This window comes from Gopherus flavomarginatus, chromosome 14 (genome assembly GCF_025201925.1).
Source record: "Gopherus flavomarginatus isolate rGopFla2 chromosome 14, rGopFla2.mat.asm, whole genome shotgun sequence".
NCBI lineage: Eukaryota > Metazoa > Chordata > Testudines > Testudinidae > Gopherus > Gopherus flavomarginatus.
This window is the reverse complement of record NC_066630.1, coordinates 44,399,382-44,426,257: the sequence shown is the minus strand read 5'-3', so window position 1 is coordinate 44,426,257 and position 26,876 is coordinate 44,399,382. Positions and strand designations below refer to the sequence as shown.

General features: G+C 47.7%; 1 protein-coding gene across 4 annotated transcripts; it reads left to right on the top strand.

Annotated features, from left to right (window-relative positions):
• Nucleotides 1–186: 186 nt before the first annotated feature.
• On the top strand, nucleotides 187–26,876 carry LOC127034009 (zinc finger protein 660-like). Of its 4 annotated transcripts, none has more exons than XM_050922406.1 (11): nucleotides 187–310; nucleotides 678–1,243; nucleotides 2,045–2,143; nucleotides 2,826–3,047; nucleotides 3,658–3,680; nucleotides 5,000–5,115; nucleotides 5,282–5,314; nucleotides 9,398–9,480; nucleotides 19,416–19,542; nucleotides 24,137–24,250; nucleotides 24,617–26,876. In XM_050922406.1, exons 3-11 carry the CDS (start codon nucleotides 2,111–2,113, stop codon nucleotides 25,825–25,827), a joined length of 1,962 nt encoding a protein of 653 aa, XP_050778363.1. In that variant the 5' UTR covers nucleotides 187–310; nucleotides 678–1,243; nucleotides 2,045–2,110; the 3' UTR covers nucleotides 25,828–26,876. The 4 variants fall into 4 exon arrangements, with proteins under 4 accessions (XP_050778363.1, XP_050778362.1, XP_050778361.1 ...); XM_050922405.1 differs by having other exon boundaries at nucleotides 188–310; nucleotides 5,003–5,115; nucleotides 24,614–26,876; XM_050922404.1 differs by having other exon boundaries at nucleotides 188–310; nucleotides 24,614–26,876.

Here is a 26,876-nt window from a genome sequence, read left to right as displayed (position 1 = left end):
GGCTGGGGATGGGGCCTGTGGGGCTGCTAGGAGTTTAGGGTGCGCGGGGGGGGGGTGAAGGCTGGGGGAGAGCAGCTGGGGATGGGGGCTGTGGGGTAGCTGGGAGTTTGGGGTGCTCTGGGGGGGAGCGGCTGGGGATGGGGGCTGTGGGGTAGCTGGGAGTTTGGGGTGCTCTGGGGGGGAGCGGCTGGGGATGGGGGTTGTGGGGGGCTGAGAGTTTGGGGTGTGCTGGGGGGGTCAGGGCTTTGCAGGAGTGGCTGGGGATGGGGCCTGTGGGGCTGCTAGGAGTTTAGGGTGTGCGGGGGGGGGTGTGTCAGGGCTGCGGGGGAACAGCTGGGGATGGGGGCTGTGGGGGAGCTGGGAGTTTGGGGTGTGCTGGGGGGGTCAAGGCTGGGGGGGAGTGACTGGGGATGGGGCCTGTGGTGGGGCTGGGAGTTTGGGGTGCGCTGGGGGGGGTCAGGGCTTTGCAGGAGTGGCTGAGGATGGGGCCTGTGGGGCTGCTAGGAGTTTAGGGTGCGCGGGGGGGGGTCAGGGCTGGGGGAGAGCAGCTGGGGATGGGGGCTGTGGGGGAGCTGGGAGTTTGGGGTGCGCTGGGGGGGGTCAGGGCTTTGCAGGAGTGGCTGAGGATGGGGCCTGTGGGGCTGCTAGGAGTTTAGGGTGTGCGGGGGGGGGGTCAGGGCTGCGAGGGAACAGCTGGGGATGGGGGCTGTGGGGGAGCTGGGAGTTTGGGGTGTGCTGGGGGGGGTCAAGGCTGGGGGGGAGTGACTGGGGATGGGGCCTGTGGTGGGGCTGGGAGTTTGGAGTGTGTTGGGGGATCAGGGCTAGGGTCTGGGGATGTTTGGGGGGGCTCCATGTTCAGAGCTGGCCCTGTGGGAGCTTTGGGAGTGAAGCTGGGGAAAGTGGGGGACTGTCTGAAGTTGGCTGCTTGGGATGTGGCTGAGGCACCGGGGAGCTGGGGGTTGGGCTGCATCCCTGTCACTGCAGCCTGGGGCCCTGCATTTCCTATGGAAAAGCTGCTCCCTGTTCCACCATCTCCTCTCAGTCTGAGTCCCAGGGACCCTGCACAGGCATCTGAAGAGCAGGACAGGCCCTGAAATCTGGCAGCTGGGAGGCTGTTTGCAGCAGTTTCTAACCGTCCCTCCCCTGCTTCTTCCAGGAGGCACCACAAAAGCATCTTGCCCCTCTGGGAAAAGAGAGAGAAGCAGCCAAAGCGGAAGAAGAGCAGCAAAGCAAGGAGCTGCTGGTAGGTGCCCAGAGCCCCCACCACTGAGGTTTGCCTGACATAAGAATGGCCTTGTGAGTGCAGCCCCCCCCCCCCACCATCCTCAGCCAGGGACCCATCCCCACTGGAGTCCAGGGAGCCTGTAGGGTGAGACACGGGGGTGATATGGTGCCCTTAGGATGCAGGAGGCTGCTGGGCAGGAGAGGGTCAGTCTGTGTTAGCCCGGAGCCCCTGCCCACGGGCTGTCTGGATGTCACAGTGACCAGGGATCCTTTCTAGCTCCTGGGGAGGATGAGAGGGGAAGGAGATGAAATGTGGGCTGCAGAGATGGAGGATTTGGCTCAGTGCAAGTTGATGAGGTTTTGGGGAGAAGTGTTCCTCCTGTTGGTGATGTGCAGCTCACCCCGGCCCTGATCCCTCCTCCCTTCCTGGGATAAATGAACTTCCCGTCACTCACCACAAGAGATCTCATGTTCTGGTAAATAACTCTGCCACCCGCCCCGAGGTGCATTTATGATTTTCCCCAGTTACCGAGCAGATGGATTTCCATGTTGATAAATGCAAAATAGTGCACACTGGCAAAGATAATATCAAATAGACATAAAATGATGGGGTCTAAATTAGCTGTTCCCACTCAAGAAAGAGATTTTGGAGTCACTGTGGATTGTTCTCTGGAAACATCCACTGAATCTGCGGCAGCAGGTAGAAAAAGCGAACAGAATGTGGGGAATCATTAGGAAAGGGATAGACAATAAACCAGAAAATCTCCTATTGCCTCTATATAAATCCATGGTACCTCCACACCTTGAATCCTGCTTGCAGATCTGATTGCCCCATCTCAAAAAAGATACATTGGAATTGGAAAAGGTTCAGAGAAGGTCAGCAAAAATGATGAAGGATACGGAACAGCTTCCGTCTGAGGCGAGATTAATAAGACTGACGCTCTGGCTACACTCCGCAGCTTTTAGCGACACGACTGTGCCGCTAGAGCTGTGCTGCTGACAGGCGCACAGTGTAGCTTCTGTTTGTTGGCAGGAGAGAAGTGCCAGTGTAAGCAAAGCCTGAGACTGTTCAGCTTGGAGTTGAGACAACTAAGGGGAGGATATGGTAGAGGTCTATAAAATCATGACTTGTGTGGTGAAAGTAAATAAGGAAGTGTTATTTCCTCCTCATAACACAAGAACTAGGGGTCATCCAGTGAAATGAATAGGCAGCAGGTTTAAAACAGACAAAAGGAAGTATTTCTTCACACAACACACAGTCAACATGTGGAACCCCTTGCCGGAGGATATTATGAAGGCCAGGACACTTAACAGGGTTCAAAAAAGAACTAGAGAAGTGCATGGAGGACAGGTCTGTGAGTGGCTATTAGCCAGGATGGGCAGGGATGGTGTCTCTAGCCTCTGTTTGCCAGAAGCTGGGAATGGGCGACGGGATGGATCATTTGATGATTCCCTATTCTGTTCATTCCCTCTGGGGCAGCTGGCATTGGCCACTGTCAGAAGACAGGATACTGGGCTAGATGGGCCTTTGGTCTGACCCAGTCTGGCCCTTCTTATGTTCTATGTTCCCCTGTTACTGAGCTGCCCTCTCCCTGTTGCAGAAACAGACGGAAGCCGAGACGCAGAAGATCGTCTGGGAGTGGCAGGAGCTGCGAGGATTTCTGGAGGAGCAGGAGCAGCGGCTGCTGTCCCGGCTGGAGGAGCTAGAGAGAGCCATTGTCCAGAGAAGGGATGAGGGCGTCTGCAGCCTGTCCTGGGAGATTTCCCTGCTCAGCGAGAGGGGAGGAGAGAAGGGGCAGCAGCCGCTGAGCCAACCACTGCAGGTCAGGCTGTCATTGCAATGATCATACACAGCATTTCTATAGGCACTTCTGAGCCCTAGACCCCAAAGCACTTTAGAGAGTGGGGTCAGGGGCATTATCCCTCTGGGACAAATGGGGAAAGTGAGGCAGAGGGAGGGGCAGTGAGTCTGGCAGCGGTGCCAGGGTGGGTCCTGGGAGTCCTGGATGCTGCAGCCCCAAGACCTTCTCTCCTGGAAATGTCTGTCTGCATTTGCACTTGGAGGGTGAAATCACCTCCCCCACCATGCTGAGGTCCCGAGCCAGGCCTAAGGCCCCTCTCACGGCAGGTTAATGAAGTTAGTGGGGCCAGGGGCCTTCTGGGTCTCTCAGCACTGGGGGGAATTTGATTCTCAATGCAGAGAAATATCTTCTGCCTATGAAGGCCCAGGGAGATGATTTCCGCAGTGACCTGCCTGCAGGGATTGCTGGGGCTGCGTAGGGGAAAGTCCCTGGTAGCGGGCAGCTGCTCTGGGAATGTAAACCTGAAATTCCCCTACTACTCGAGGCTTCAATATTTGACCCCTGCAGAGCAGGAGACCTCCCCACCCAGGGACACTCCCCCTGACAGCCTCTTCTTTCTCTCCTTCTTTAGGGTGCTGGGAGCACTGGGGGCAGGTAAGTTCTGGGCTCCATTTCACTCCCCGTCATGGGCCGTTAGGTTTGATAACTGCACTGAATAGGAAGCTGCCCCCGGAGCGTGTGATTCTGGCTCCCCTAGTGGCTGACTCAGGTAGGAGAAGAGCCAGTTACTGTCTGATCGCTCATGAGGTCACAGCAGGGCTGCTAGACCCAGGGCCGATGGGACAGACCAGGCCTGTCTCCTGGGCTGATGTGGCCGCGTCACGTATTCCGAGGGTGCAGAATCTCATCTTTCACATTTGTTAAAGTGAGTTGCTGGTCCCTCAGCACCTCCCCAGTGTAAACGGAGACAGCGTTGCCTTGCTGGGGCTGCCAGCAGCCTGAAGCCGTAGCTCTGCGAGCATGAACTCTCCTATCCCCTGTTAATGTCGTGCGGGTGTCAACTGAAATGGCAGGAGTGTTTCCTGGCTGATCACTCGAGCAGATGGAATGGGGAGAGGGCGGGAATGAAGCCTTTGTGGGGTGGGAATAGGGGGTTGCTGTAGGGAGGGAAGAACAGAGGAGAGACACAAGGACAAGGAAGCAAGAGAGAAATGGAGAAAGGAGAGTGGGAAAGGAAGGGAAACACAGGGAAGAACCAGCAGGCCCTACAGGGGTGTCCAGGAGGGGGCTGTATTCCTCCTGAGTGACACTGAGTGTGACAGACAAAGACTTGGCAAAATACTAAGAACTAAAATTTTATTTGCCATCCGAAGGGCAGATTCCCCCCTTGTTCTTTGTATGTGGGTGTCCCATTGAGAGCAGTGGGTGTTCTGGTGTGAATGGAGCAGGGCACAGAGTCCCAGCCTGATGCCCTGGGCCACTGGCCGTAACAGACAGGGCAATATGACCCTCTTTGCCAAATGAGCTGAATGCCCCAGGGTTACTGCTTCAGCTGAAGGATTTGGGGGTTTTGGCATTAAAGGGCCCACGTTCATTCCCTGCTGGAGCCCTGGGCTCTGTCTGTGGCCACTGTCAGCATGTAGGACCTGCCCACTCTTTGGTCTGTGTCTCCTCCCTTTCCACATAATCCCTGTGCTGGTTCCCCTTGTTACTGCAGTAAACCAGCGTAGGGGGTGACTCTGCCCCCCACAGAACCAGAGCGTCCCTGTGAAAAAACTCCTGAACAATGTCTCCGTTCCTTGCTCTAGTGTCTCCCCACTTCCCGTCTCTCTGGGGAGCACAGGGCTGAGGTGACTCATCCTGACATTGACTATCTCAGGCTACAAAGCTCAGATCCAGGTTTTGTGAAGTTTGAGGGTTGCTGGGCTCAGGGTCTGGGGATTAGGCCTATTTCTCACCCCTCCTTTCTCCAGCAGGGAGGACGGGACGTTTCGGAATCCAGAGCCGTCGTTTATGGAGCTGGAGAAGAGACTCAGCGATTTCTCTGTGAAAAGTGCCATGCTGCAGGAGGTGCTGCTGGGATTCAAAGGTGAGTTGGAGTCTGGGGGTGGCTCTGTCTGCAGCGGCTGTGTTATCGGCCTCTGATCTCTGTCACCATCTCCTAGTTAACAGCAGTTTCATTAATAAGCAATGAAGATTTCTCCATGAATGTGGGGGCCTGAATTCTCACCTCTCCCATCTTCTCCTTCCCCTAGAGACGCTGCAACGGGAGCTGGGGAGCGACACAGGTACGTGTCTGTCTCTGACTGGCCCAGGGGAGATTTCAGCCCAATAACCATGTTAATGACAGCGGATTGCAGCCTCCAGCACCTGGAAGCTGTGTAACAATGGGAAGCGATGTTACTTTGTTTTTGCACCACTATATTTTCAACTGACTTGTCTCTTAAATATTTTAGCTCAGGGATCGGCAACCTTTGGCATGTGGCTCAACAGGGTAAGCACCCCGGCAGGCCGGGCCGGTTTGTTTACCTGCAGTGTTGGCAGGTTTGGCCGATTGTGGCTCCCACTAGCCACAGTTTGTCACTCCAGGCCAATGGAGACAGTGGGAAGTGGCAGGCAGCACATCCTTCAGTCTGCGCCGCTTCCTGCATCCCCCATTGGCCTGCGATGGCCGACCGCGGCTAGTGGGAGCTGCAACTGGCCGACCCGTGGACGTGGCAGGTAAAGAAAATGGCCCGGCCCACCAGCGTATGTGGATTGGAGTTTCCCCAAGGTCCTTTCAAGTGTTTCTTGATTGGGCACTTGATTCGCAAATTCCTTTCTGAAGAAGCTGACCTAATGCTTTACTAAGGCTACTTCAGAATGAAAACACAATGATGTACAAGAACGTAGCCAATATCCAGAACTTTGACTGCAAAAATGATACATCCATACGGGTAGTATAATCACCTCAGCAAATTATAACCTTTTCATAGACACCTTACATGACAACCTTTGTACAATATTTGCTGCAAATATAGAACAGTGATTGCACCAATGAACTGTACAGTCACAGGTTATATTAATAACATCACAGCCAGGACTGGTGTTCGGGGGTAGCAAACAGGGCAACTTCCTGGGGCCCCATACCCCCACAAAGCTACATTGCTTAAGCTTCGGCTTCAGCCCTGGCTGGTGGGGCTCAGGGGCCCAGACTTCAGCCCCATGCTCTGGGACTTCAGCTTTGTGCCCTGGGCCTCAGTGAGTCTGATGCTGGCCTTGCTTGGCAGCCCCCTGAAAGCTACTCATGGCCCCCCAGGAGGCCCCAGACTCATGGTTGAGAACCCCTGCCTTAGCCCACGAATCACAGCAATGTTCAGGTTACTGCCAGTCCCAAAGGACCAGTCACTTCCTTAGGTCAAATGACTCTTAGATGTTCCAACAAAGACAACATTTGTAGCCAGTCCTGTCATAACCTGTATTAAGATTTATTTGAAAGGAAATGAGAGTTGTTTACAAAGTTAAAGCAGTGTGACAAAGCTCTGTCCTTGTCTCCATGGGCCCTGCATTTCCTGGTGGATTTTGCTAGCCTCAGAGGCTCACTGTGACCCTCCACATAGCCCTTCTCTCTAGGGAAGAGTGTCACAGCCCATTGAGCCATTTTCATTGTAAGCCAGCGAGGGAGGGGAGGCAAAGCTCCTCTCTCTTGCACAGTCTCTGTTGTCTCCCAGTCTCAGTGATTAATCAGAGGAGCAAAGGGGGGAGCCCAGGACCCCCCTCTACTCTAGGCTCCAGCCCTGGGACCCTAATAGTAGCAGCTGTGGTATCTGACCTTTTAGAAACAGGACACATACAATTCCCTGTTCTGCTTCCCCACAGCAGCCCCTACTTCCTCAGGCTTCACTTCACCCTTACCTCAGGGCTTCCTTCCTTGTGCCTGATCTGGTGTGTACTGCTCAGTCACTCCCACGGCTCCTGTTATGCACACCCACCTGCCTAACTGGGAGGTCTTTAACTAGTTTCAGCCAGCCCCTGATTGGCTTCAGGTGTCCCAATCAACCTAGCTGTCTCCACGGCTTTCTGGAAGGATATTAATTGGCCCCAGGTGTCTTGATTAACGTGGAGCAACTGTCATTTGTTTATCATGGTAACAGGGATTTGTTTAGCCTGGGGCTAACTTACCTGTTTCTCACTACTTTCCTAGAGCCATCTGGCCTTGCCCTGTCACAGCAGCTAATCATCCAGATGCAGACAAGTTACAGTCTTAAATTTCAAAAGGTAATAGAAGCTTCTATAATAAGCAAGCTCTGCATATTCTTTAGGACTAACCCCGGCTAATCAGCTGGGGATCTCATGCTTATGCCTAGAATCTTTGCCCCCCCTTCCCCATAGTCCAAGCAGCATACAGATAATCAGTTCCTTCTGTATGGGGTTTTTCATCCCCTTCCTACCATGTGCTCTGAGCTGCAAACTCAGCTAATGGGAAGTCAAGAGCACAACAACAGTCTTGTGTCTTCTGTAACATCCCATAATAGTCTCTCTGGTGATGATAGACCTTTCCTGCCAGGCAGAGTGTAATGCATTCGGCTGCCAATCAGCACTTCACCTAGGTAAAGTCTCTCTCCTGGCTGGTGATTTACAGAGCCACAGAGGCTCACAATGCAGCTAGTCAGATATAAACCCAGGCAGCATCTCAATAAAGCATTCAATAAAGTGTAAACATGCTTTTATAATCCTAATACCTGTTTTAACAATACTAACACAGGTGAGTCAGACTGATTCCACTGTGTGTTTGTCCCTGTTCAATTAAGACATAGAAGCTTGTGTAAGAGCTAACACCTCATCTGCCAGTGTCACAGGCAGGATGGGGGGGGATGGTGTCTCTAGCCTCTGTTTGCCAGAAGCTGGGAATGGGTGACGGGGGATGGATCACTTGATGGTTACCTGTTCTGTTCATTCCCTCTGAAGCACCTGGCATTGGCCACTGAGCTAGATGGACCATTGCTCTGACACAGTGGGCCGTTCTTATGTTCACAGTCTCTATCAGGAGTATCTACTCATTTGGACTCACTGGAGAGACACAGAAAGAAACAAGATGTGCTAAGGCAAGAAGGCCCAGTCTCAGCGCCCCCGGGGTCACGCTTCCCAAAAGCTAAAACTAGGCCCTGCCGATGAAAGGGGGCACTGCCAGGAGAGACTGTATAAAGGCTGGAGCATCAAACCACTTTGTAAACCTGAGAGAGCTGCCTTGGGAACAGTGACAGGGAGAATCCCCCAGAGTGACTCCTTTCATTCTGTTCTTCTCTCGCCTTTGGTTCTTAGAATCATAGAACGGGAAGGGGCCTCGAGAGGTCATCTAGGCCAATCCCCTGCACTCAAGGCAGGACTAAGTATTATCTAGACAATCCCTGACAGGTGTTTGTCTAACCCACTCTTTAAAATCCCCAATGATGGAGATTCCACAACCTCCCTAGGGAATTTATTCCAGTGCTTAACCACTCTGACAGGGAGTTTTTTTTTCCCTAATCTCCATCCTAAACTGCCCTTGCTGCAATTTAAATCCATTGCTTCTTGTCCTCAGAGGTTAAGAAGAACAATTTTTCTCCGGCATCTTTGTAACAACCTTTTATGTACTTGAAAACTGTGATTGTGTCCCCTCTGAGTCTTCCCCAGTTTTTTTCGATTTTCCCTCATAGATCATGTTTTCTAGATCTTTAACCATTTTTGTTGCTCTTCTCTAATTTGTCCACATCTTCCTTGAAATGCGGCCCCCAGAACTGGACACACTACTCCAATTGAGATCTAATCAGCGCGGAGTAGAGCGGAAGAATTTCTTCTCGTGTCTTGCTTACAATACTCCTGCTAATACATCCCAAAATGATACTTGCTTTTTTACAAGACTGTTGACTCCTATTTAGCTTGTGATCCACTCTGACCCCCACATCCCTTTCCACAGCACTCCTTCCTAGGCAGTTATATCCCATTTTGTATGTGTGCAACTGATTGTTTCTTCCTAAGTGGTGTACTTTGCATTTGTCCTTATTGAATTTCATCCTATTTACTTCAGACTATTTCTCCAGTTTGTCCAGATGATTTTGAATTTCAGTTCTATCCTCCAAAGTCCTTGCAACCCCTCCCAGCTTGGTATTGCCCGCAGACTTGTTAAGTGTAACAGAGAGACTCTGCTGCTGGGAGGGTTTGACCATGTGTCAGAGGGTCACACCCTGGTAGGAGGGGGCTAGGCCTGTACTGGGATAAGGTCACTCTGTGCTTCCCAGTGTGGCAGAACCTAGAATGTCCATGACCAGGGAACAATGCTGAGGGGAATCAACATGTGGAAAGGAGAGAAACCCTGTCTGAATTCTCTCACATTGCCCTTCTCACCCTGGCAGGCTACAGATTAACATCCACATTTTGCTCGAGATCATCCCATCCTCCCAGGGGGAAGGAAATGGCTTCAATGGAGCTGGCTCAGGTAAGGGATTCTCAGGGAGCTGGTGGTGGGTTCTGCTTGGAGGGAGAGAAGCGGTAAATGTATAGGAGGGTGGGAGCCACCAGTGTTGAGCTGCCAAAATATTAACAGGTTCCCTTCTCCTCACCTCATGAGGGGGTCATGCCCCCCCGCGGGGATCGTACCCCATCCAACACCCCCATGCTCCTTGACACCCCCCCTGGGGACCCCTGACCCATCCCCCCCTTCCCTGTCCCCTGACTGCCCCCTGCCGCCCCATCAAACCCCTCCTCTCATTCTTGATGCCCCCCTGGAACCCCTGCCCCATCCAACCACCCCTTCTCTCTGTCCCTGACTGCCCCCCACCACCTCATCCAACCCCTGCTCCTTCCTGACTGCCCCCTGGGACCCTTGCCCCCATTCAATCCCCTTGTTCTCTGCTTTCTGACCACCCTGCCCCCTATCCACCCCCCCCCCACAACCCACCGAACACCCCCTCCCTGCTCCCTTACCACACTGCCTGGGGCCAGGACTGGGTCCGCTCAGCCGGGACCAGTGCTGCGGGGCCCGAGCTGGGCCGGGTCGGAGCCTCTCGGCCGGGACCAGCCCGAGCCAGGGGTGCTTGGCCTGGACCCGGCTGGGGCGCTAGGCAAGGGCCAGGGGGAGCCGCTCAGGTGGAGCCGGACTGGGCCACGCACGAACCATCAGTCCCCCCACCCCCGGCCCGGCTTACCTACCTGCTGCTTGTTTCAGGCTTCCCGCAAACATTTGATTCGCAGGAAGTAGGGGAGGGGGAGGAAAAGGAGGGCGGGGCATTCAGAGGAGAAGGGGAGGTGAGCTGGGGCCGGGGGCCAGGCGGACAGCTGCCCGAGCCTTTGTTAAATTTAAAAGCTTTTTTAGAACCGGTTGTCCTGGAACAACCGGTTCTAAAAAGGCTTTTAAATTTAACAACCGGTTCGTGTGACCCGGCTGGAGCTCACCACTGGTGGGAGCTGCTAGAGGTGGTGGGAGGCAGGAAATATCTTGGGTGGAGAAAGGGAGGGGACAGGATGTGACAAACCTACTGAGACTTGTGTACTCTAGGGTGTGATGGGTTGTCACCCCGGGGTGCAGTCTGGGGGGCTTCTGGGAACCGCTGTGCCCTCTAACCCTCAAGCTGGGCTGGCCCTTCTCACACTGCTTTGCTGGAGATTCAGCCAGCCTCTCCAGGGCCTGTTATCACCCAACACAACAGCAGGTGGCGCCATGCATCCAACTAAGCTACCTGAGTGCTTTACCTAAGCCACTCAAGGAGAGAGGGAAGAGAAACAGCCAATTTCCCAGCTCCCCCACCTTGCACACTTGCTGTAGTATAAATCCAGAATTATACCATCTTGTAGTGCACAGGGCTCTCTGTAATGTAAGCTCATCAATATAGTTCCCCTTGCCCTCGATATGAGACAGATGTGCACAACAAGCTTGTGCTAACCAAGCTGAGATTTTGCCCAGACACTTCACTCAAAATACGCTGGTTAAGATAAAGCATAAAACAAGTTTATTAACTGCAGAAAGATAAAGTGATTATAAGTGATAACCAACAGATCAAAGCAGATTACTTAGCAAATAACCAAAACTCAAACTAAGCCTAACATACTAGATGGATAGAATTTGAATTAGCAATTTCTCACCCTGACTGATGATAGAAGCAGTCCCCCAAGTTTCCATACACAAGCTAGAAATCCCTTTATTCTGGGAGCAGCACTTCCCCTACTTCAGTGTTTGTTCCTCAGCTGTTTCCAGGAGTTCTCTTGTGTGGGGAATGAGACAAAGAGATGACGTCACATCCCACCTGTTACCAAAATATCGGGTCAGCCTAGCTGAGAGCCAATTAACAGCCTGACAGGGATAAGGAAAAATGTTTTATTCTGCGGAAAAAGGAGAGCCTGTACCTTGGTACAAAAGGCTCTGTCTTACACAAATTTCACAAACCTTTTATGCACATTCAGACAAAGACCCTTGCATGTTAATACTTGATTGGCAAGTGTAAAATCTCATGTTCCCCTTATCTGGGTAGTACTTACTGGTTTGGAGCAGGATCTTCCTGCTTTGAGGCAGAGGAAAAGAGATAGTGAAAAAGTTCAAGCTACTGTGTCCATGAGCAGTACTCACCCCTTCCACCTGCTGGCCGCTTGTAATATATTAAGGGGGGTCAGCCAGCTTTCACAATCCCGCCTTCGGGCCTGGCAAGCCCAGATTGCCAGGCCCGTTACGTAATTTATGATCAAGCTGAAGAGACAGGTACTGAGTTGTGTTACGGATAGCAGAACCTTTAGTTATAGCATTATACAGACATTTTGCGCATTGTATTACTATTCAAACAGTACATGGGAAGAACAGACAGAAAATAATCCATTTAACAATTGTACGGAAATGGCCAGTAAACCATGACCCAAGGTCTGGGAGAAGGTCCTTAAAATTAAAGGTGTGATTAAGAGATACAGCATGAAAAATAACAGCAGCGTTCTTAATAGCCTATAAATCCTGTTCAATTAAGCCAGAATGATTAACATAAAAACAGCATTTTTTCCCGATGCTAGCACAAGCCCCCTCTATTTCAGCATTTATAGCATCTAGCACACGTCTATTTTGCAAAGCCACTTTTGCTACTTCATTAATCTCTTTTTGTAACTTTTGAAAAGCATCTATTAATGCATTAGCTGCTTTCTTAAGCCCTGCAGAACTATTTACAACTGCTCTCTCTAGTTCAGCTACCCTCAACTCAGGAATGATTGCACGGACAAAAGAATGGAATCCTGTTTGACTGACAACTAAGGGATGGAGCACTGACTATAAATCAGTTAGGTATACCAGGTGGTCTAATTTCCCAGATGTCTTGGTGAATAATCCAGTCCCACATGCATCCTCTCCATGGACCCGTCAGGATTCGGTATGTGGAAGCGCACACCCCCCTAACTGGTCCAAATGCTTGGAAGGAGCACTGTGAATGTCCACACTTCCACTCAGAAAGTGTCCAAATATGTCTCCATGACCACAGATCAGATGGCACTCCTGATGTGTCTGTAAGGGCAGTGGGCCAAGTCTGGTGCTCAAGATCACTCCGAATGGCCATCAGCTGGTCATTCAGGAAATCCTGAATTTCTAAACATACTAGATTCCACTGCAATGCCTTCCCAGCCTCAGTGATAATCAATACCATCTCTGTCAGTAACTTCTGAGTCATAGAACTAAGGGTGGAAATAACATGTAACTCACCAATTCTAGCCTGTACTTGGGTTAGCGGAGCTCCAGAAATAAGGCTAGTGACCTTTTCTAGTTGGCCCGATTTCTTATCATGTTCTTGGCTTTTAATAATATTCCAAATGGCTGCTGCGCTATTGGCCCCATCCCATATGGATCCGGTCAGATCCCTCTTCTTCCAGAGGAAATAACCCAGGCCCTCTGTTGTGCTAATCTAATGACAGGCCCTCGTGTTGTATTAATCACAGTCCATTGGTATCCTAATACATATCTTTTTGGTGTAGTACTATATCACATCTGTTGCTTGTATGCCTTTAACTAATCTCAGGTACTTTCAAGAGGCATTGACATTAATAGCCTAGGAGGGGGTGTATTACAGGGTAACAGGGGAGATGGCAGGGGCAACAAGGTGCCTGTGATACCTGTCATTTTAAATCCAGTTAGGGAGAGCAATACATCTGAAGGATTTATCCAGAACACAGGGCGCAGCCTGTAGAACAAACCCCAAAATCCAATTAATATCACAATCCCAAGCATGGGTCCCACAATTTTTTTTTTCTGCCAGTGTATAATTCTTTGTTTTTTTCACCAGGGTCAGTTTTTAGTGTCCTTTCTAGTCAGGAATCTCTGGACTTTGGCAATTTTAGTGCAGTGAGTGTTTCTTCTTCTTCCCCGAAACAGTCGTGGTTCAGCATCCTACAGGGAAGAGGTTACCAGCACATTACCCTGCAATGGTTTTGATTCTTCTAGAAAAATTTAAAGGCACAGTAGATCTGTCAATGAACAAGGGAGAGGTTACTAGCACTTCACCTTGTCCTCTTTCCCTGCTGTCCAGAAGGCACAGTGGAGCCAGAAGGAGAAATAGGCTAATCATCAGTAGGAGAATTCTCCCGATGTGGAGGGGTCTTTTTGCAGTGAGAATCATGGGTCCAAGCAGTCAGTCTTTGGCACTTCACAGTGGTGTTGGTAGTTAGCAGGACTTTCCAGCGTGGAGCCAGAGCAGTCTTTTGTTGGTGGACCTTTACATTGATCCAGTCTCTTGATTCCAAGGAGTGGCAGGGCTGCTAGGGTCTTTGGGTAGCGCTTCTTTATCTGTGAGAAAAGAAACCTAACACATTTCATTAGTGCCTGGCAGTGTTTTGCAGATCTCATAACTGCTTGGGCACATTTAAGCCCCCCCGCCCCCCCTTTTATTGGTTATTAGCCAAGTCTTAGCTGTGAGCAGTGTCCTTGAATGGAGCCAGTGTCTTATCTTCAGTCTGCTAGCTATTATTTTTTTTCTTTCCAGTTAACTCATTCTGTTCTTTTTTCCTTCTCCCTTTTTGGCTTCTTTTAACCTACAAAGGAAACTTTCACTCTTCACTCATACACCTTTTCCCAACAACGAACACATAAACATTGCCATTATACAGTACATTAGTCTTATTATTTAATGTATGGCACATATACCCTTCCACTAAAATAACTTTATTGCAGAGCTTTGGAGCAACAAGCCAGGACAAGCATACCCACTTTGAGGAGTTCATTCAGTACAACTTTTAGTCCAATAGCTTCCCACCATCCCCAGCCCTCTGGCTAGAAATCTGAGGTAGCCAGAAGGATCCCATGTACAATATGGGGAGTGGGTTAATCTTTCATGTCCTTGCTCCCAAAAACTGTTGGTATGCAAATTTTAATAACAATTTTTAATTCAAAGATTTGGCCAATGAAACTACTTCTTTTTTTTTTTTTTACTTGAGTAAATGTTTTAGACTTTAGTATATCACATTTTCCTGATTTATCCAAACACTTTGTATTCCAAGTTGAATAAAACAAGTATCTGCATTCCAATCCAACCCCTCTGCCTGATTTCAAACCAGACCATCCCATGAAAACACTAAACACAACAATTCCGGCCACGAGACAAACACCATAAGACAGAACATAAAACACAAAACATAATTTCTATTGTGCCAGTAAATGCATGATATGTTGAATGCTGTTCAGCTGGCATCAGTTTTCTCTGATTATCTGAAAGACAAAAAACAGAGGTCTACCCCTTCTGGGCAGTCAATCATTACTTAAATATACAAATACCCTTGTTGATTTTAGGCAAAACAGAGGAATTACCCCATATTTTCTTGTATTAGTTTCATAGGCAGCCCAGGTTTCAGTGGCTTCTACCTTATCAGTTAGATAATTCACATTAATACAGATGCTTTCTGGCTTGCTTTTGGATCCAAAGCTATCCACAGCTTAAAGATTCTTACCTTAAAAGGGATATAATTAACTTTACCAGAATTTTGATTGCTTCTTACTTTTAACTCCTGCTTTCAAACACTGAAAGAAAACATCATTACTTATAGTGCCCCATAGAGCCTAATAACATTTCAATTACATAGCACTGTATATATTTCTTTAGCTAATTCAGCTAAATTGTTCATAGCCAAATGATTGCAATCTAATAATTTCTTTGCCTGAATTTATTTACAAACATTTCAAAGACACCAAGAACTTTCCTCTTTAGCATTTTTACAAAGTTCAACTGCTGTTCCCTCCAGCAACTACAGAGTTAACTTCTCACTCTTCCTTAAATCACTCTCTTGTCTCTCAACAGCCACTTTTATCAACTCAGATCACCATTTCAAGATATTGTCCTGGGTATTTGAAATCCCCATGCTTACACTTACTTACTCCTTCCTTCCACTACACCCTCAAAATTTCCAACCCGTTTTCCAATCTCTCTGTCTGTTACCTGCCTGCCTGGACGCGATCCTGCTTTTCTCGCTGAACCGTCCCTTCCATGGGCACCAACTTGGTCCACTACCAGTTTAGCTAGGAGGGTGGGCTTCTCAACTAGCCCCCACCCTTCCTGGTCTCTTCCCTTAAACATTTTTACTCACAAGACTACCTGAGTCCTCCCTCGTGAGGCTTGCCATCTGGGCAAAAACGCCTAGTCCATTGGCGTTTAACTATTCAATTTCCTCTTGACATTCCTTTCTGAACATCAAGTAAAGGCCATTTACTTAACATATAATCCAACCCCCTCTAGAGGGTTTACCCAGAGACCCACCAGTCTGTCTGCTGACACTCAAACAGAAAAGAGAATTACACAGAGAACAGAGGGAATTACAGTCTAATCCAGGTTTTTCTACTTCTATTACACTGACCGCTACAGGGGACGGGACAGAAGGATCTCAATTCAACCTCAGAGCTTCCTCGCACGCATGGCTTCCACTCCGAGGAATTACGAATGAGAGGTTCAGTTCCGCCCACACTCTTAACGCCCAAATGTATACAGAGCAGAAAAACAACAGTAACCGGTTAAACAGAACAGAACCAGAACCAGATAAGTGGCCCGCCTCTAACCAGAACCAGATAGTATTTCCTTATCCTATTAGGGGTCACCTTATCGGATCACGAACCCCAGGGGCTGCGGGGAAGTGAGGAAGAGGGGTTAAGCACCCCAGTGGCGCCGCTCTTAGTTCGCCGCAGCCGTCCGGAGTCCAATGTCCAAGCTAGGTGAGTCCTGTCTGGAGTCGCCAGAAACTGTTACCGAAATATCGGGTCTGCCTACCTGAGAGCCAATTAACAGCCTGACAGGGATAAGGAAAAATGCTTTATTCTGCAGAAAAAGGAGAGCCTGTACCTTGGTACAAAAGACACTGTCTTACACAAATTTCACAAACCTTTTATATACATTCAGACAAAGACCCTTGCATTGGTTGGTAAGTGTAAAATCTCATGTTCCCCTTATCTGGGTAGTACTGACTGGTTTGGAGCAGGATCTTCCTGCTTTGAGGCAGAGGAAAAGAGATAGTGAAAAAGTTCAGGCTACTGTGTCCGTGAGCCGTACTCACCCCTCCCACCTACTGGCCACTTGTAATCTATTAAGGGGGGTCTGCCAGCTTTCACACACCTTCTGTAGCTTTTTCATATGACAGGAACCCTTTGTTCCAAACTCGGTTCCCAGTCCAGTTTGTGGAAAAATACAGGTACTAAAATGGAGTTTAGTGTCATGTGGTCTGGTCACAGGCCATGCTGAGTCATAGTAGCCATGACTCATAGACTGGCTAAAACATTCACCGAAAGGCTAAGCTCTTCCACAGTCCATTGTCTTTGTTGATGAGCCATCAGCCCTTTCTGGCTTCTTCATTGTTGTACCTGAAAGGCTCGTTGTGGCTGTTACCCAGAGTAAGCACATTTGAAATACAGATGCTTAGTCAATATCCATAACTTCAGATACGAATATGATTCGTGCACACAAATAGGATAATCATATTCATCAAATCATAACTTTTCCAATGACACCACACATGATGCATCTTGTACAAAATACATTGTAATTATGTCCTAATCATATTATAACCTTACCACTATGATGAATATGGGGTGTAGTGTCAGATAGGTCCTAATTTAAAGACACAGGATTTGGGAATGGAACTTCTCTTTGTGGAACAGGAAATTGTCCTTCAACAAGGGCTGGGAAAACTTCCCAGACTTCCAATGCTGGAGCCTGAATCTACTGACACTTCATTAGTTACTACCGCCCCCAATCTTTGTGGTAACTGTAAACTTTATCAATGACGACTTTATACTCTCTTCTAGGTCATTGATAAGAATGTTAAATAGCACAGGGCCAAGAACCAATCCCTGTGGGAACCTGCTAGAAAGAAATCCACTCGACCACGGTTCCCCATTTACTATCATAGTTTTTAATCTATTTAATGTATGCCATATTTATTTTGTATCATTCTAGTTTTTTTAGTAAAAATATTGTGCTGATCAAGTCATATCCCTTACAGAAGTTTAGGTAAAGTACATCAATACTATTAGCTGCAACCAAACTTTTGATCTCATCCAATAAGGATATCCTGTTAGTTTGATAGACTCTATTTTCTTTAAACCTTTGTTAATGGGCACTGTCATGGTATAATTCCCCACTCTGAACCTTAGCGTCCAAGAGACGGGGTACCAGCATGAATTCCTCTAAGCTTGATTACCAGCTTAGGACCTGTAGCGCTGCCACCAACCAGGAATTCCAGTGCCTGGTAAACTCTGGTCCCCCCAAAGCCTTGCCCGGGGAACCTCAAGACCCAGACGCTCTGGATGTTAACACAAGGAAAGAAAACCCTTTCCCCCACTGTTGCCTCTCCCATGCTTCCCCTCCCTGGGTTACCCTGGAAGATCACTGTGATTCAAACTCCTTGAATCTTAAAACAGAGAGGAAAATTCACCTTCCCCCCTCCTTCTCTCTCCCCCTCTCAGACTCTCTCTGAGAGAGACATTAATCCTAACACAGAGAGAAATTAGCCTTTCTCTCCGCCTTCCCTCGTTTCTCCCCACCAATTCCCTGGTGAATCCAGACCCCATCCCCTGGGGTCTCACACAGGAATAAAAAAACAATCAGGTTCTTAAACAAGAAAAACTTTTAATTAAAGAGAGAAAAACAGTAAAAATTATCTTTGTAAATTAAAAATGGAATAGGTACTGGGTCTTTCAGCTATAGACACTGGGAATACCCTCCCAGCCTAAGTATACAAGTAAAAATTAAAATCCTTCCAACTAAATACCAGTTTGAACTCCTCCCAGCCAAATACATATTTGCAAATAAAGAAAACAAACATAAGCCTAACTCGCCTTATCACCTAGTATTCACTATTCTGAACTTCTAAGAACCTGTATCGGAGAGATTGGAGAGAAACTGATTGCATGTCTGGTCACTCTCAGCACCCAGAGAGAACAACAACCAAAAACTAACAGCACACACAAAAACTTCCCTCCCTCAAGATTTGAAAGTGTCCTGTCCCCGATTGATCCTCTGGTCAGGTGACAGCCAGGCTCACTGATTTTGTTAACCCTTTACAGGCAAAAGAGATATGAAGTACTTCTGTTCTATTAACTCTTACTTATCTGTTTATAACAGGCACTAGTCATATTACCCTTCTTTGATTCTTTATTAATGAATGAAATCCAGTATTGGCTGCTCCATTCTCTTGATGAGTATAGATGTCAGACTTCAGGTCTTTTAGGAAGTCTTGGATACAAGTTATCCGGACCCGCTTATTTAAACATGTCTGACTTTTAATAGCTGCTGTTTAACGTCCTCATGACTTCTTGTCGGAACAGAAAGAGTGTCGTCAACATCTTATGATACGATTACATCATCTGTTTTTCTCCAAATCCAGGAGAGAAATATTTATTGAGGACTTTTACCTCTTCTGCATTATTTTTGATAATTCTGCCATTTCTATCTAGTAAAGTACCATTGTTAGGATTAAGTTTGCACTTAATATACTTTTACAAACTTCCTTTTTATTGTCATTAATTGGTCATTGATTTTTGAGAGCTTCCCTTAACAATTTTCTACAATTCTGACCTTCTAACTTTGTGTTCTTTACTATTGACTTCCCCTTTCTTCCATATATTTTATTTGGAGAGTATTGAGATTCCTACCAGGGAGACACCAGCAGGGTCCAGAGACAGCCCCATCTCCTATTATCAAGCTCTGGCTAGTAGGTATGTGATAAATGCGAAGACCCTGCCTCCGTCTGTCAGCTGAGAGACACAAAGTTTCTCTCTTTCTACCTTCTGATGCCACCTGGCTGCGCTAAGCTAGGTGGGGTAGGACTGTGATAACATGTGCCTCCCGGAGCTTCCATTTCCCTGGTGCTGCTGTTCCGTGAATAATGGGGTTGTGAATGGGGCAGCAGGTACTGAGTGTTGGACTCTTGCTCTTTCAGGGGCCGGTGACCTTCGAGGAGGTGGCTGTGTATTTCACCAGGGAAGAGTGGGCTCTGCTGGACCCCACTCAGAGAGCCCTCTACAGGGATGTCATGCAGCAGAACTATGAGAATGTGACCTCGCTGGGTAAGGATTCCTGTCCCCTCTGTTCTTGGAAGGGGAAATGAAGAGTGAAGGTTCATGCCACCCCCACAATGCCATCTGTACTCTGTCCTGTTTCAGCATCACCCCAATATGCCAGTGACACACACACTACCAGAGACACTCCTCTGCTGCAGAACACTTTGAGAACACAGCACATGAGCAGTATCACACAATGTCAAATATCTCCTCTTTACTCAAGTAAAACTAGAGGTTAGGTCCAGCATAACGAACAGAAGCTTCCTACCTCCGGCCTTCTCTCAAACCCTGAGCCTTCTCTACCCAAACCAGAATGTGCTCGGAGCGTAACAAGCAGGCGGCTGGAGTCAGAGGGTATGTCTACACTACGGGATTATTCCGATTTTACATAAACCAGTTTTGTAAAACAGATTGTAGAAAGTCGAGTGCACACGGCCACACAAAGCACAATAATTTGGCGATGTGCGTCCATGTACCGAGGCTAGCGTCGATTTCTGGAGCATTGTGCTCTGGGTAGCTATCCCGTAGCTATCCCATAGTTCCCGCAGTCTTCTCCGCCCATTGGAATTCTGGGTTGAGATTCCAATGCATGATGGTGCAAAAACAGTGTTGCGGGTGATTCTGGGTAAATGTCACTCATTCCTTCCTCTGGGAAAGCAACGGCAGACAATCATTTCATGCCTTTTTTCCCTGGATTGCCCTGGCAGACGCCATAGCACGGCAACCATGGAGCCCGCTTTACCTTTTGTCACTGTCACCGTATGTGTACTGGATGCTGTTGACAGAGGCGGTACTGCAGTGCTACACAGCAACATTCATTTGCCATTGCAAGGTAGCAGAGACGGTTGCCAGTCGTTCTGTACCGTCTCCTGTGCCATTATAAATTGGCAATGAGATGACTGTTATCAGTCGTTCTGTACCGTCTGCTGCTGTCATGGGTGCTCCTGGCTGGCCTTTGCTGAGGTCGGCCGAGGGTGCTAAGACAAAAATGGGAATGACTCCCCGAGTCAATCCCTCCTTTATGGTTTATCTAAAAATAGAGTCAGTCCTGCCTAGAATATGGGGCAAGTGTACTAAAGAACCAGTGTATTAGAGAACCAGAGAGTACAGCCGCTTTGTGTCAGATCACACAGAAATTATTAGCTGCATGCCATTCTAGGGGGTGCCCCTGCAACAACCCCACTCGTTGCTTCCCTCCTCCCCCAACCTTCCTGGGCTACCATGGCAGTGTCCCCCAATTTGTGTGATGAAGTAATAAAGAATGCAGGAATAAGAAACACTGAGTTTTTAGTGAGATAAAATGAGGAGGAGGCAGCCTCCAGCTGCTATGATAGTCCAGGCAGGACATTAAATGGTGCAGGGGGAGAGGAGTCCAGCATCCCGCTGCTATGATAGTCCAGACAATACAGAATCTTTTCTTTAGACATGAAGGGGGAGGGGCTGATAAAACTCAGCCCCCAGTTGCTATGATGAGGGCGGTTACCAGCTGTCTACCAGGAATGACCGGGAGTCATTCCTATTTTTACCCAGGCACCCCCAGCCGACCTTATCTGAGGCCAGCCAGGAGCACTCATGGGATGATGATGAGGACAGCTATCAGTCCTTTTGTACGGTACCATCTGCCACCGGGGAATGGAGGGGAGAGGATGCTGCTATTCAGTGCCGCAGCACCGCATCTACCAGCAGCATGCAGTAGACATAGGATGACATATAAAAAAGTCAAGAAGCGATTTTTTTCCGTTTTCTTTCATGAGGGGTTGGGGGGTAAATTGACGACATATACCCTGGAACACCCTGGACAATGTGTTTGACCCTACAGACATTGGGAGCTCAGCCAAGAATGCAAATGCTTTTTGGAGAGTGCGGGGACTGTGGGATAGCTGGAGTCCTCAGTCCCCTCTCCCTCCCTCCATGAGCATCCATCTGATTCTTTGGCTTTCTGTTACGCTTGTCACACAGCACTGTGCTCTGGACTCTGTACCATAGCCTGGAGATTTTTTCAAATGCTTTCTCATTTCGTCTTCTGTAATGGAGTTCTGATAGAACAGATTTGTCTCCCCATACAGCGATCTGATCCAGTATCTCCCGTATGGTCCACACTGGAGCTCTTTTTGGATTTAGGACTGCATCGCCACCCGTGCTGATCAGAGCTCCACGCTGGGCAAACAGGAACTGACATTCAAAAGTTTGCGGGGCTTTTCCTGTCTACCTGGCCAGTGCATCCGAGTTTGGATTGCTGTCCAGAGCGGTCACAATGGTGCACTGTGGGATACCGCCCGGAGGCCAATACCGTCGATTTGCGGCCACACTAACCCTAATCCAATATGATAATACCGATTTCAGCGCTACTCCTCGTCATCAGAGAGGAGTACAGAAACTGGTTTAAAGAGCCCTTCATGTCGATATAAAGGGCCTCATTGTGTGGATGGATGCAGTGTTAAATTGGTTTAACACTGCTAAAATCGGTTTAAACGCATAGTGTAGACCAGGCCAGAGCTGCCGGTCCAGGGTTACTTATCATACAAACACTCGGTGCGTCCTTGAATGCTGGCTGGAAGTATCCAGATAGGGGAGCTCCAGCAGCAAAACACTGAATCTCACCCAGGGTTACAGATGACACAACTCCTCACTGATCTGGATTGCACCCCAGCATGTGAAAATGGCCTAAGTTGGTAGTGACATTTCTTGAGACATGGAGAGTCTTGCTTCCATATCACCAGCTGTAAGAACAATAACAGGAAAGGCCGAATATGGAAAACTGATTGTTCAGCTTGCTTTTGACCTGCCTCATATTTTACAATATATTCCAAATAAGGAGATTGATGTGCAACGTATGTGTCATTGTTTGTGGTTTTAAGCTTTAAAAGGCTTGTGTGATTTTTAGCTCAGGGGGACAGTATTCCAATAGATGAAGCCCCCTGCGCACTTTTAACCAAGAAAAGAGCCTCAGACTGAGCTGATTCAAAATCAATCGTATGGTCGTTTTCCACAGCAGCTTCAAGAGGTCCCTGTGATGGAATGTAAATGTCTTCTTCGCACCTTCCCCCTGCAGGAGAATGGCTGTTTGACCAGCTGTTTGCCTTGCTGTCTCTGAGAAACTGGTCTGTGGGTGTTCCCCAGAATTGTAACTTTTTCAGTAATATCATACTGCAAAATCTCATAACTTTATATACAGTGTTACTACACATTTTAACCGGAGGATAATATTCAGTAGGTTATGCGTTTCAAATGATACCTCACAAGCCATACTGTGTACAAAATTGATCATAATTTTCTAGAAGAGTGAACACAGGGGTATAGACTGACACAGTGTCTGTGTGTGTGTTCCCAGCAGATATGTGGGTATTTCAATCCCTCATAAGCACAGTGTTTGGCATCTTCAAGGACCTGGGGAACTGGTCCTGGGAATTCACTGGTTTACCAAGTGTGACACTGTATGGAATTGTGAGACACTTTGGTATTAATAATAAAATAATATAATCTGATAAAATTGCAATGAATTGTGCTAGATATTCCATGTAAGGTGTCAGTGAAAAATGTTATGATTTGCCAAGTATGATAATTTTGTTTCTATGTTTGTATCACCTTTGTATTGTGAGTTACAGATATGTAGGGTATATCTGTATTTCCAGATTTGTGCAGTGTTTCTGGGTGACACCCCCCAGACATATTGGCATCAATAGTGCCTACCCTGTTTGATGGCCTATTCAGGGTCATCAGCTGTACAATGAGCGCATGGAAAGGACCCAAGGGATACACCTATTGAGTCAGCAAGACATGCTGGGGTATGCCTGTGTAATGAGAACTTCTAGGCTTTTCCATGCCACGTGCTGTGAAGCTTGTGTTTGGGACACAGGAAGTACAGGCCACACGGCAAAAGGAATGTAAAGGGCAGCTGCATCATCTCCATTTTGTCTTCAATCCCCCTTCCTACCTCAGGAGCAACTTCTTTACAAACTGAACCCTGGAACAAAGGACTGAATGACCCGTCCAAGCTGTGGATGTGTTCCAGACAGACTTTCAAGCCAGGAACTCACCAATACTGCTAAGAACCTGATATATCCATTTTGGAATGTATCTGACTGCTTTCCCATTTAACTTCTTTGTGTCTTTCATTTAAACCTTTAGTTTAGATGCTAAAGGAATGTCTGGAAGGATGGAATTTTGGGTAATATCCAAACCTATAGCGACATGGTACTGTGGCTGACCCTTTGGGGTCAGAAGAACACTTTGTTTTTGCGAGCAGAGTTTTTAAATGACCTCTCACTGTACTGGACCTAGTTGCTGATTAGGAGCCAGAGATCTGGGATGCAATAAAGGGGGCTGTGTGATTTCTTTCTTCAGCTTCTCGATAGCCCGTGTGGGGGATCAGAAGCACAGTTTGTGAGTGGTCGGTGAGTTTAACTTCAGTATTAACCACCAGTTTTGGGAGCATCTGCTCTCTCTTTTTCAGCCTGCCCTACCTTTGGCATTTTCAGTGAGAACTGCCCCTGGCCCACCAGGTCACACTAAGTACTGAAGTTAAATTAATAGAATGGTTTTTTAATGACCAAGTCTTATGAAATCAACTGAACTCCTTTGTTTTCTTTCATCTGAGCAGGGTTTCTAGTTTTCCAACATGATGTGATCTCCCAACTGGAACAAGGGGGAGAGCCATGGGTCCCAGACCTCCAGGGTTCAGAGGAAAGAGAAGTTCTGAGATCTCCCTGCACAGGTGAGGAAACATTAAACCAGCTCAGAATCTGTAAGTGCCTGAAGGAAACATCTGGGATGCCCAACAAAGCCCTTGGGGAGGTCTTTCAGTTCATTATTGTCCCTAGCAGGGGTCATATCCTCAGGGTAAATATAGTTCATGGCTTCCTGTAGATCCTAGCAGACACCAGGCAGTAGCTTCCTCCCTTCTCCCTGGGTATTTGGATGGGATGTTAAGGCTGAATTCATCCCCCTCCTCTCTCCTATTTGGGGGAGGAGTTTGGGGGAGTTCAGTGCCTGATTTTTATTTGACCTGTCTTTAGCACTTGTTTTTGTTTGGTCTTCCCCTTTCCATCCCTGTCTGAAGTTTCTGTCTCTGTCACAGCAGGTGATGCAATGGCATGTGAGAACGAAGAGCTGAATTCTCAGCCTGAAAATGTTGAGCCAGTGGGTAAAGACAGAGCATTATCACAAAGATCGAAAAGGAATGTGTCCAGGAGTCATGAGCAGGGAAAATCCTGGAAGATTCATCATAGACCAGAAACAGATCAAGGAAACCAGCCAGGGGAGAAAGTGGATACATTTATTTCCTCTTGGGGAACTCAGAAGGTCCCCATGGAAACCACAACACAGCAGGATATGCTCAGGCGAAAGAGAAAAAATACATGCAGTGGGTGTGGAAAAACCTTCTCTCGCACCTCAGCCCTTTCTGTACGTCAGAGAATCTACACGCAGGAGAGACCCTACGAATGCAGTGATTGTGGGAAAACCTTCAGTCGCAGCTCCCACCTTATTAGTCATCAAACAATCCACAGAGGAGAGAGGCCCTATGAATGCAGTGACTGTGGGAAAAACTTCACTCGCAGATCAGCCCTTTCTGTTCATCGGAGAATCCACACAGGGGAGAGGCCCTATGAATGCAGTGATTGTGGGAAAAGCTTCATTAGCATCTCACACTTTTCTAAACATCAGAGAATCCACACAGATGAGAGGCCCTATGATTGCTGTGATTGTGGGAAAACCTTCAGTCGCAGATCGACCCTTTCTGTTCATCTGCGGATCCACACAGGGGAGAGGCCCTATGAATGCAGTGATTGTGGGAAAAGCTTCAATCGCAGTTCGCACCTTATTAGGCATCAAAAAATCCACAGAGGAGAGAGGCCCTTTGAATGCCATGAGTGTGGGAAAAACTTCACTCACAGATCAGCCCTTTCTAGACATCAGAGAATCCACACAGGGGAGAGGCCCTATGTATGCAGTGAGTGTGGGAAAAACTTCACTGAGAGAGCAACCCTTTCTGTTCATCAGAGAATCCACACAGGGGAGAGGCCCTATGAATGCCGTGAATGTGGGAAATGCTTCACTAGCAGCTCAAACCTTTCTAAACATCAGAGAATCCACACAGGGGAGAAGCCCTATGAATGCAGTGTGTGTGGGAAAAGCTTCACTCACAGATCAACCCTTTCTGAACATCAGAGAATCCACACAGGGGAGAGGCCCTATGAATGCAGTGAGTGCGGGAAAACCTTCTCTTGGCACTCAGCCCATGTTAGCCATCAAAGAATCTGCAAGGGAGATCAACACTGTAAAAATCTCTAGGGCTATCAAGACTTTCTTTTTTTAATACTTTTTCCTGATTCCCACCTAGTATCTTTTAAAGCTCTTTGAACTGTGTGCAGCACCATTATCCCTCAGCCTGTCCAGATGAGTGGCCCATTTTTGCCTTTTGCAGTTCGCCCTCTTTTGAGATGGACCTATTTGTCCTTTCTATTGTCCCACAAGTAATTTGAGTGTGCCCTTCCTATGAGGAACCAGGGAGCATCACACTTATACCATTCCTCCTATTGCAAAGTTATTGTTAGAGTCACCAGTGATACAGATTGTATCATTGCCAGTTGTTCTCACATTGCTCGGGGTTTTGCTGAAGAGCAGTTATATTGGGAATATTTCAAATTATATGTAAATGAAGAGGAGCAGGGGCAGGAAAAAAGTATAATTTCAGCTTTGTGACACTGGAAGGAGATGGGGTGACTCAAAGATTCCCTCTTTCCGCTTCACTGCGGAACTGTTCCCTTTTGCCTGAGCCATGCAGAGTTTATGTTCATCACATTCTATCCATCCACTTCTCAGAGTGTCATGTGATGAAGCATTCTCTGTTGTCTGTGCTTGCAGATAATGTTTTGACAACTTTAATCCTATATCAGAGTCGCTATGACTGGAGATGAAAGTGTCAAAGTCCTGGGAGGGGAATTCAAATGGATTCCAAATACAGTGTGATCATTTAGAGTTTAAATCCCAGGTTCCATCTATTGTAAAGCCACTTCTGGCAAGAGGGCTGTTTTTCCCTCATTATGGGGATGCTAGGATACTAAACATTTTGTAAATAATATAACTGATTATTCAGACAGGGATGAGGGAAACAGGTTTGAATGGATCAGAGGACAATGTGGTGGGAGAATCTCTTGTCCCAGTTCTGAATAATCAGACGTAACCTGCTCTGGAATTTCACTTGATACTTTCTTTGTAATGTATTCTCTCTCTGTGATGTGGGTTTCTATCTTTCCTGAAGGCTATTCGGTCACCCAGTTGAATATTAGTTCAGTTTGATAGGATGTAGCTCAGCTTTATTAAAGAGTTTAAGACAATGA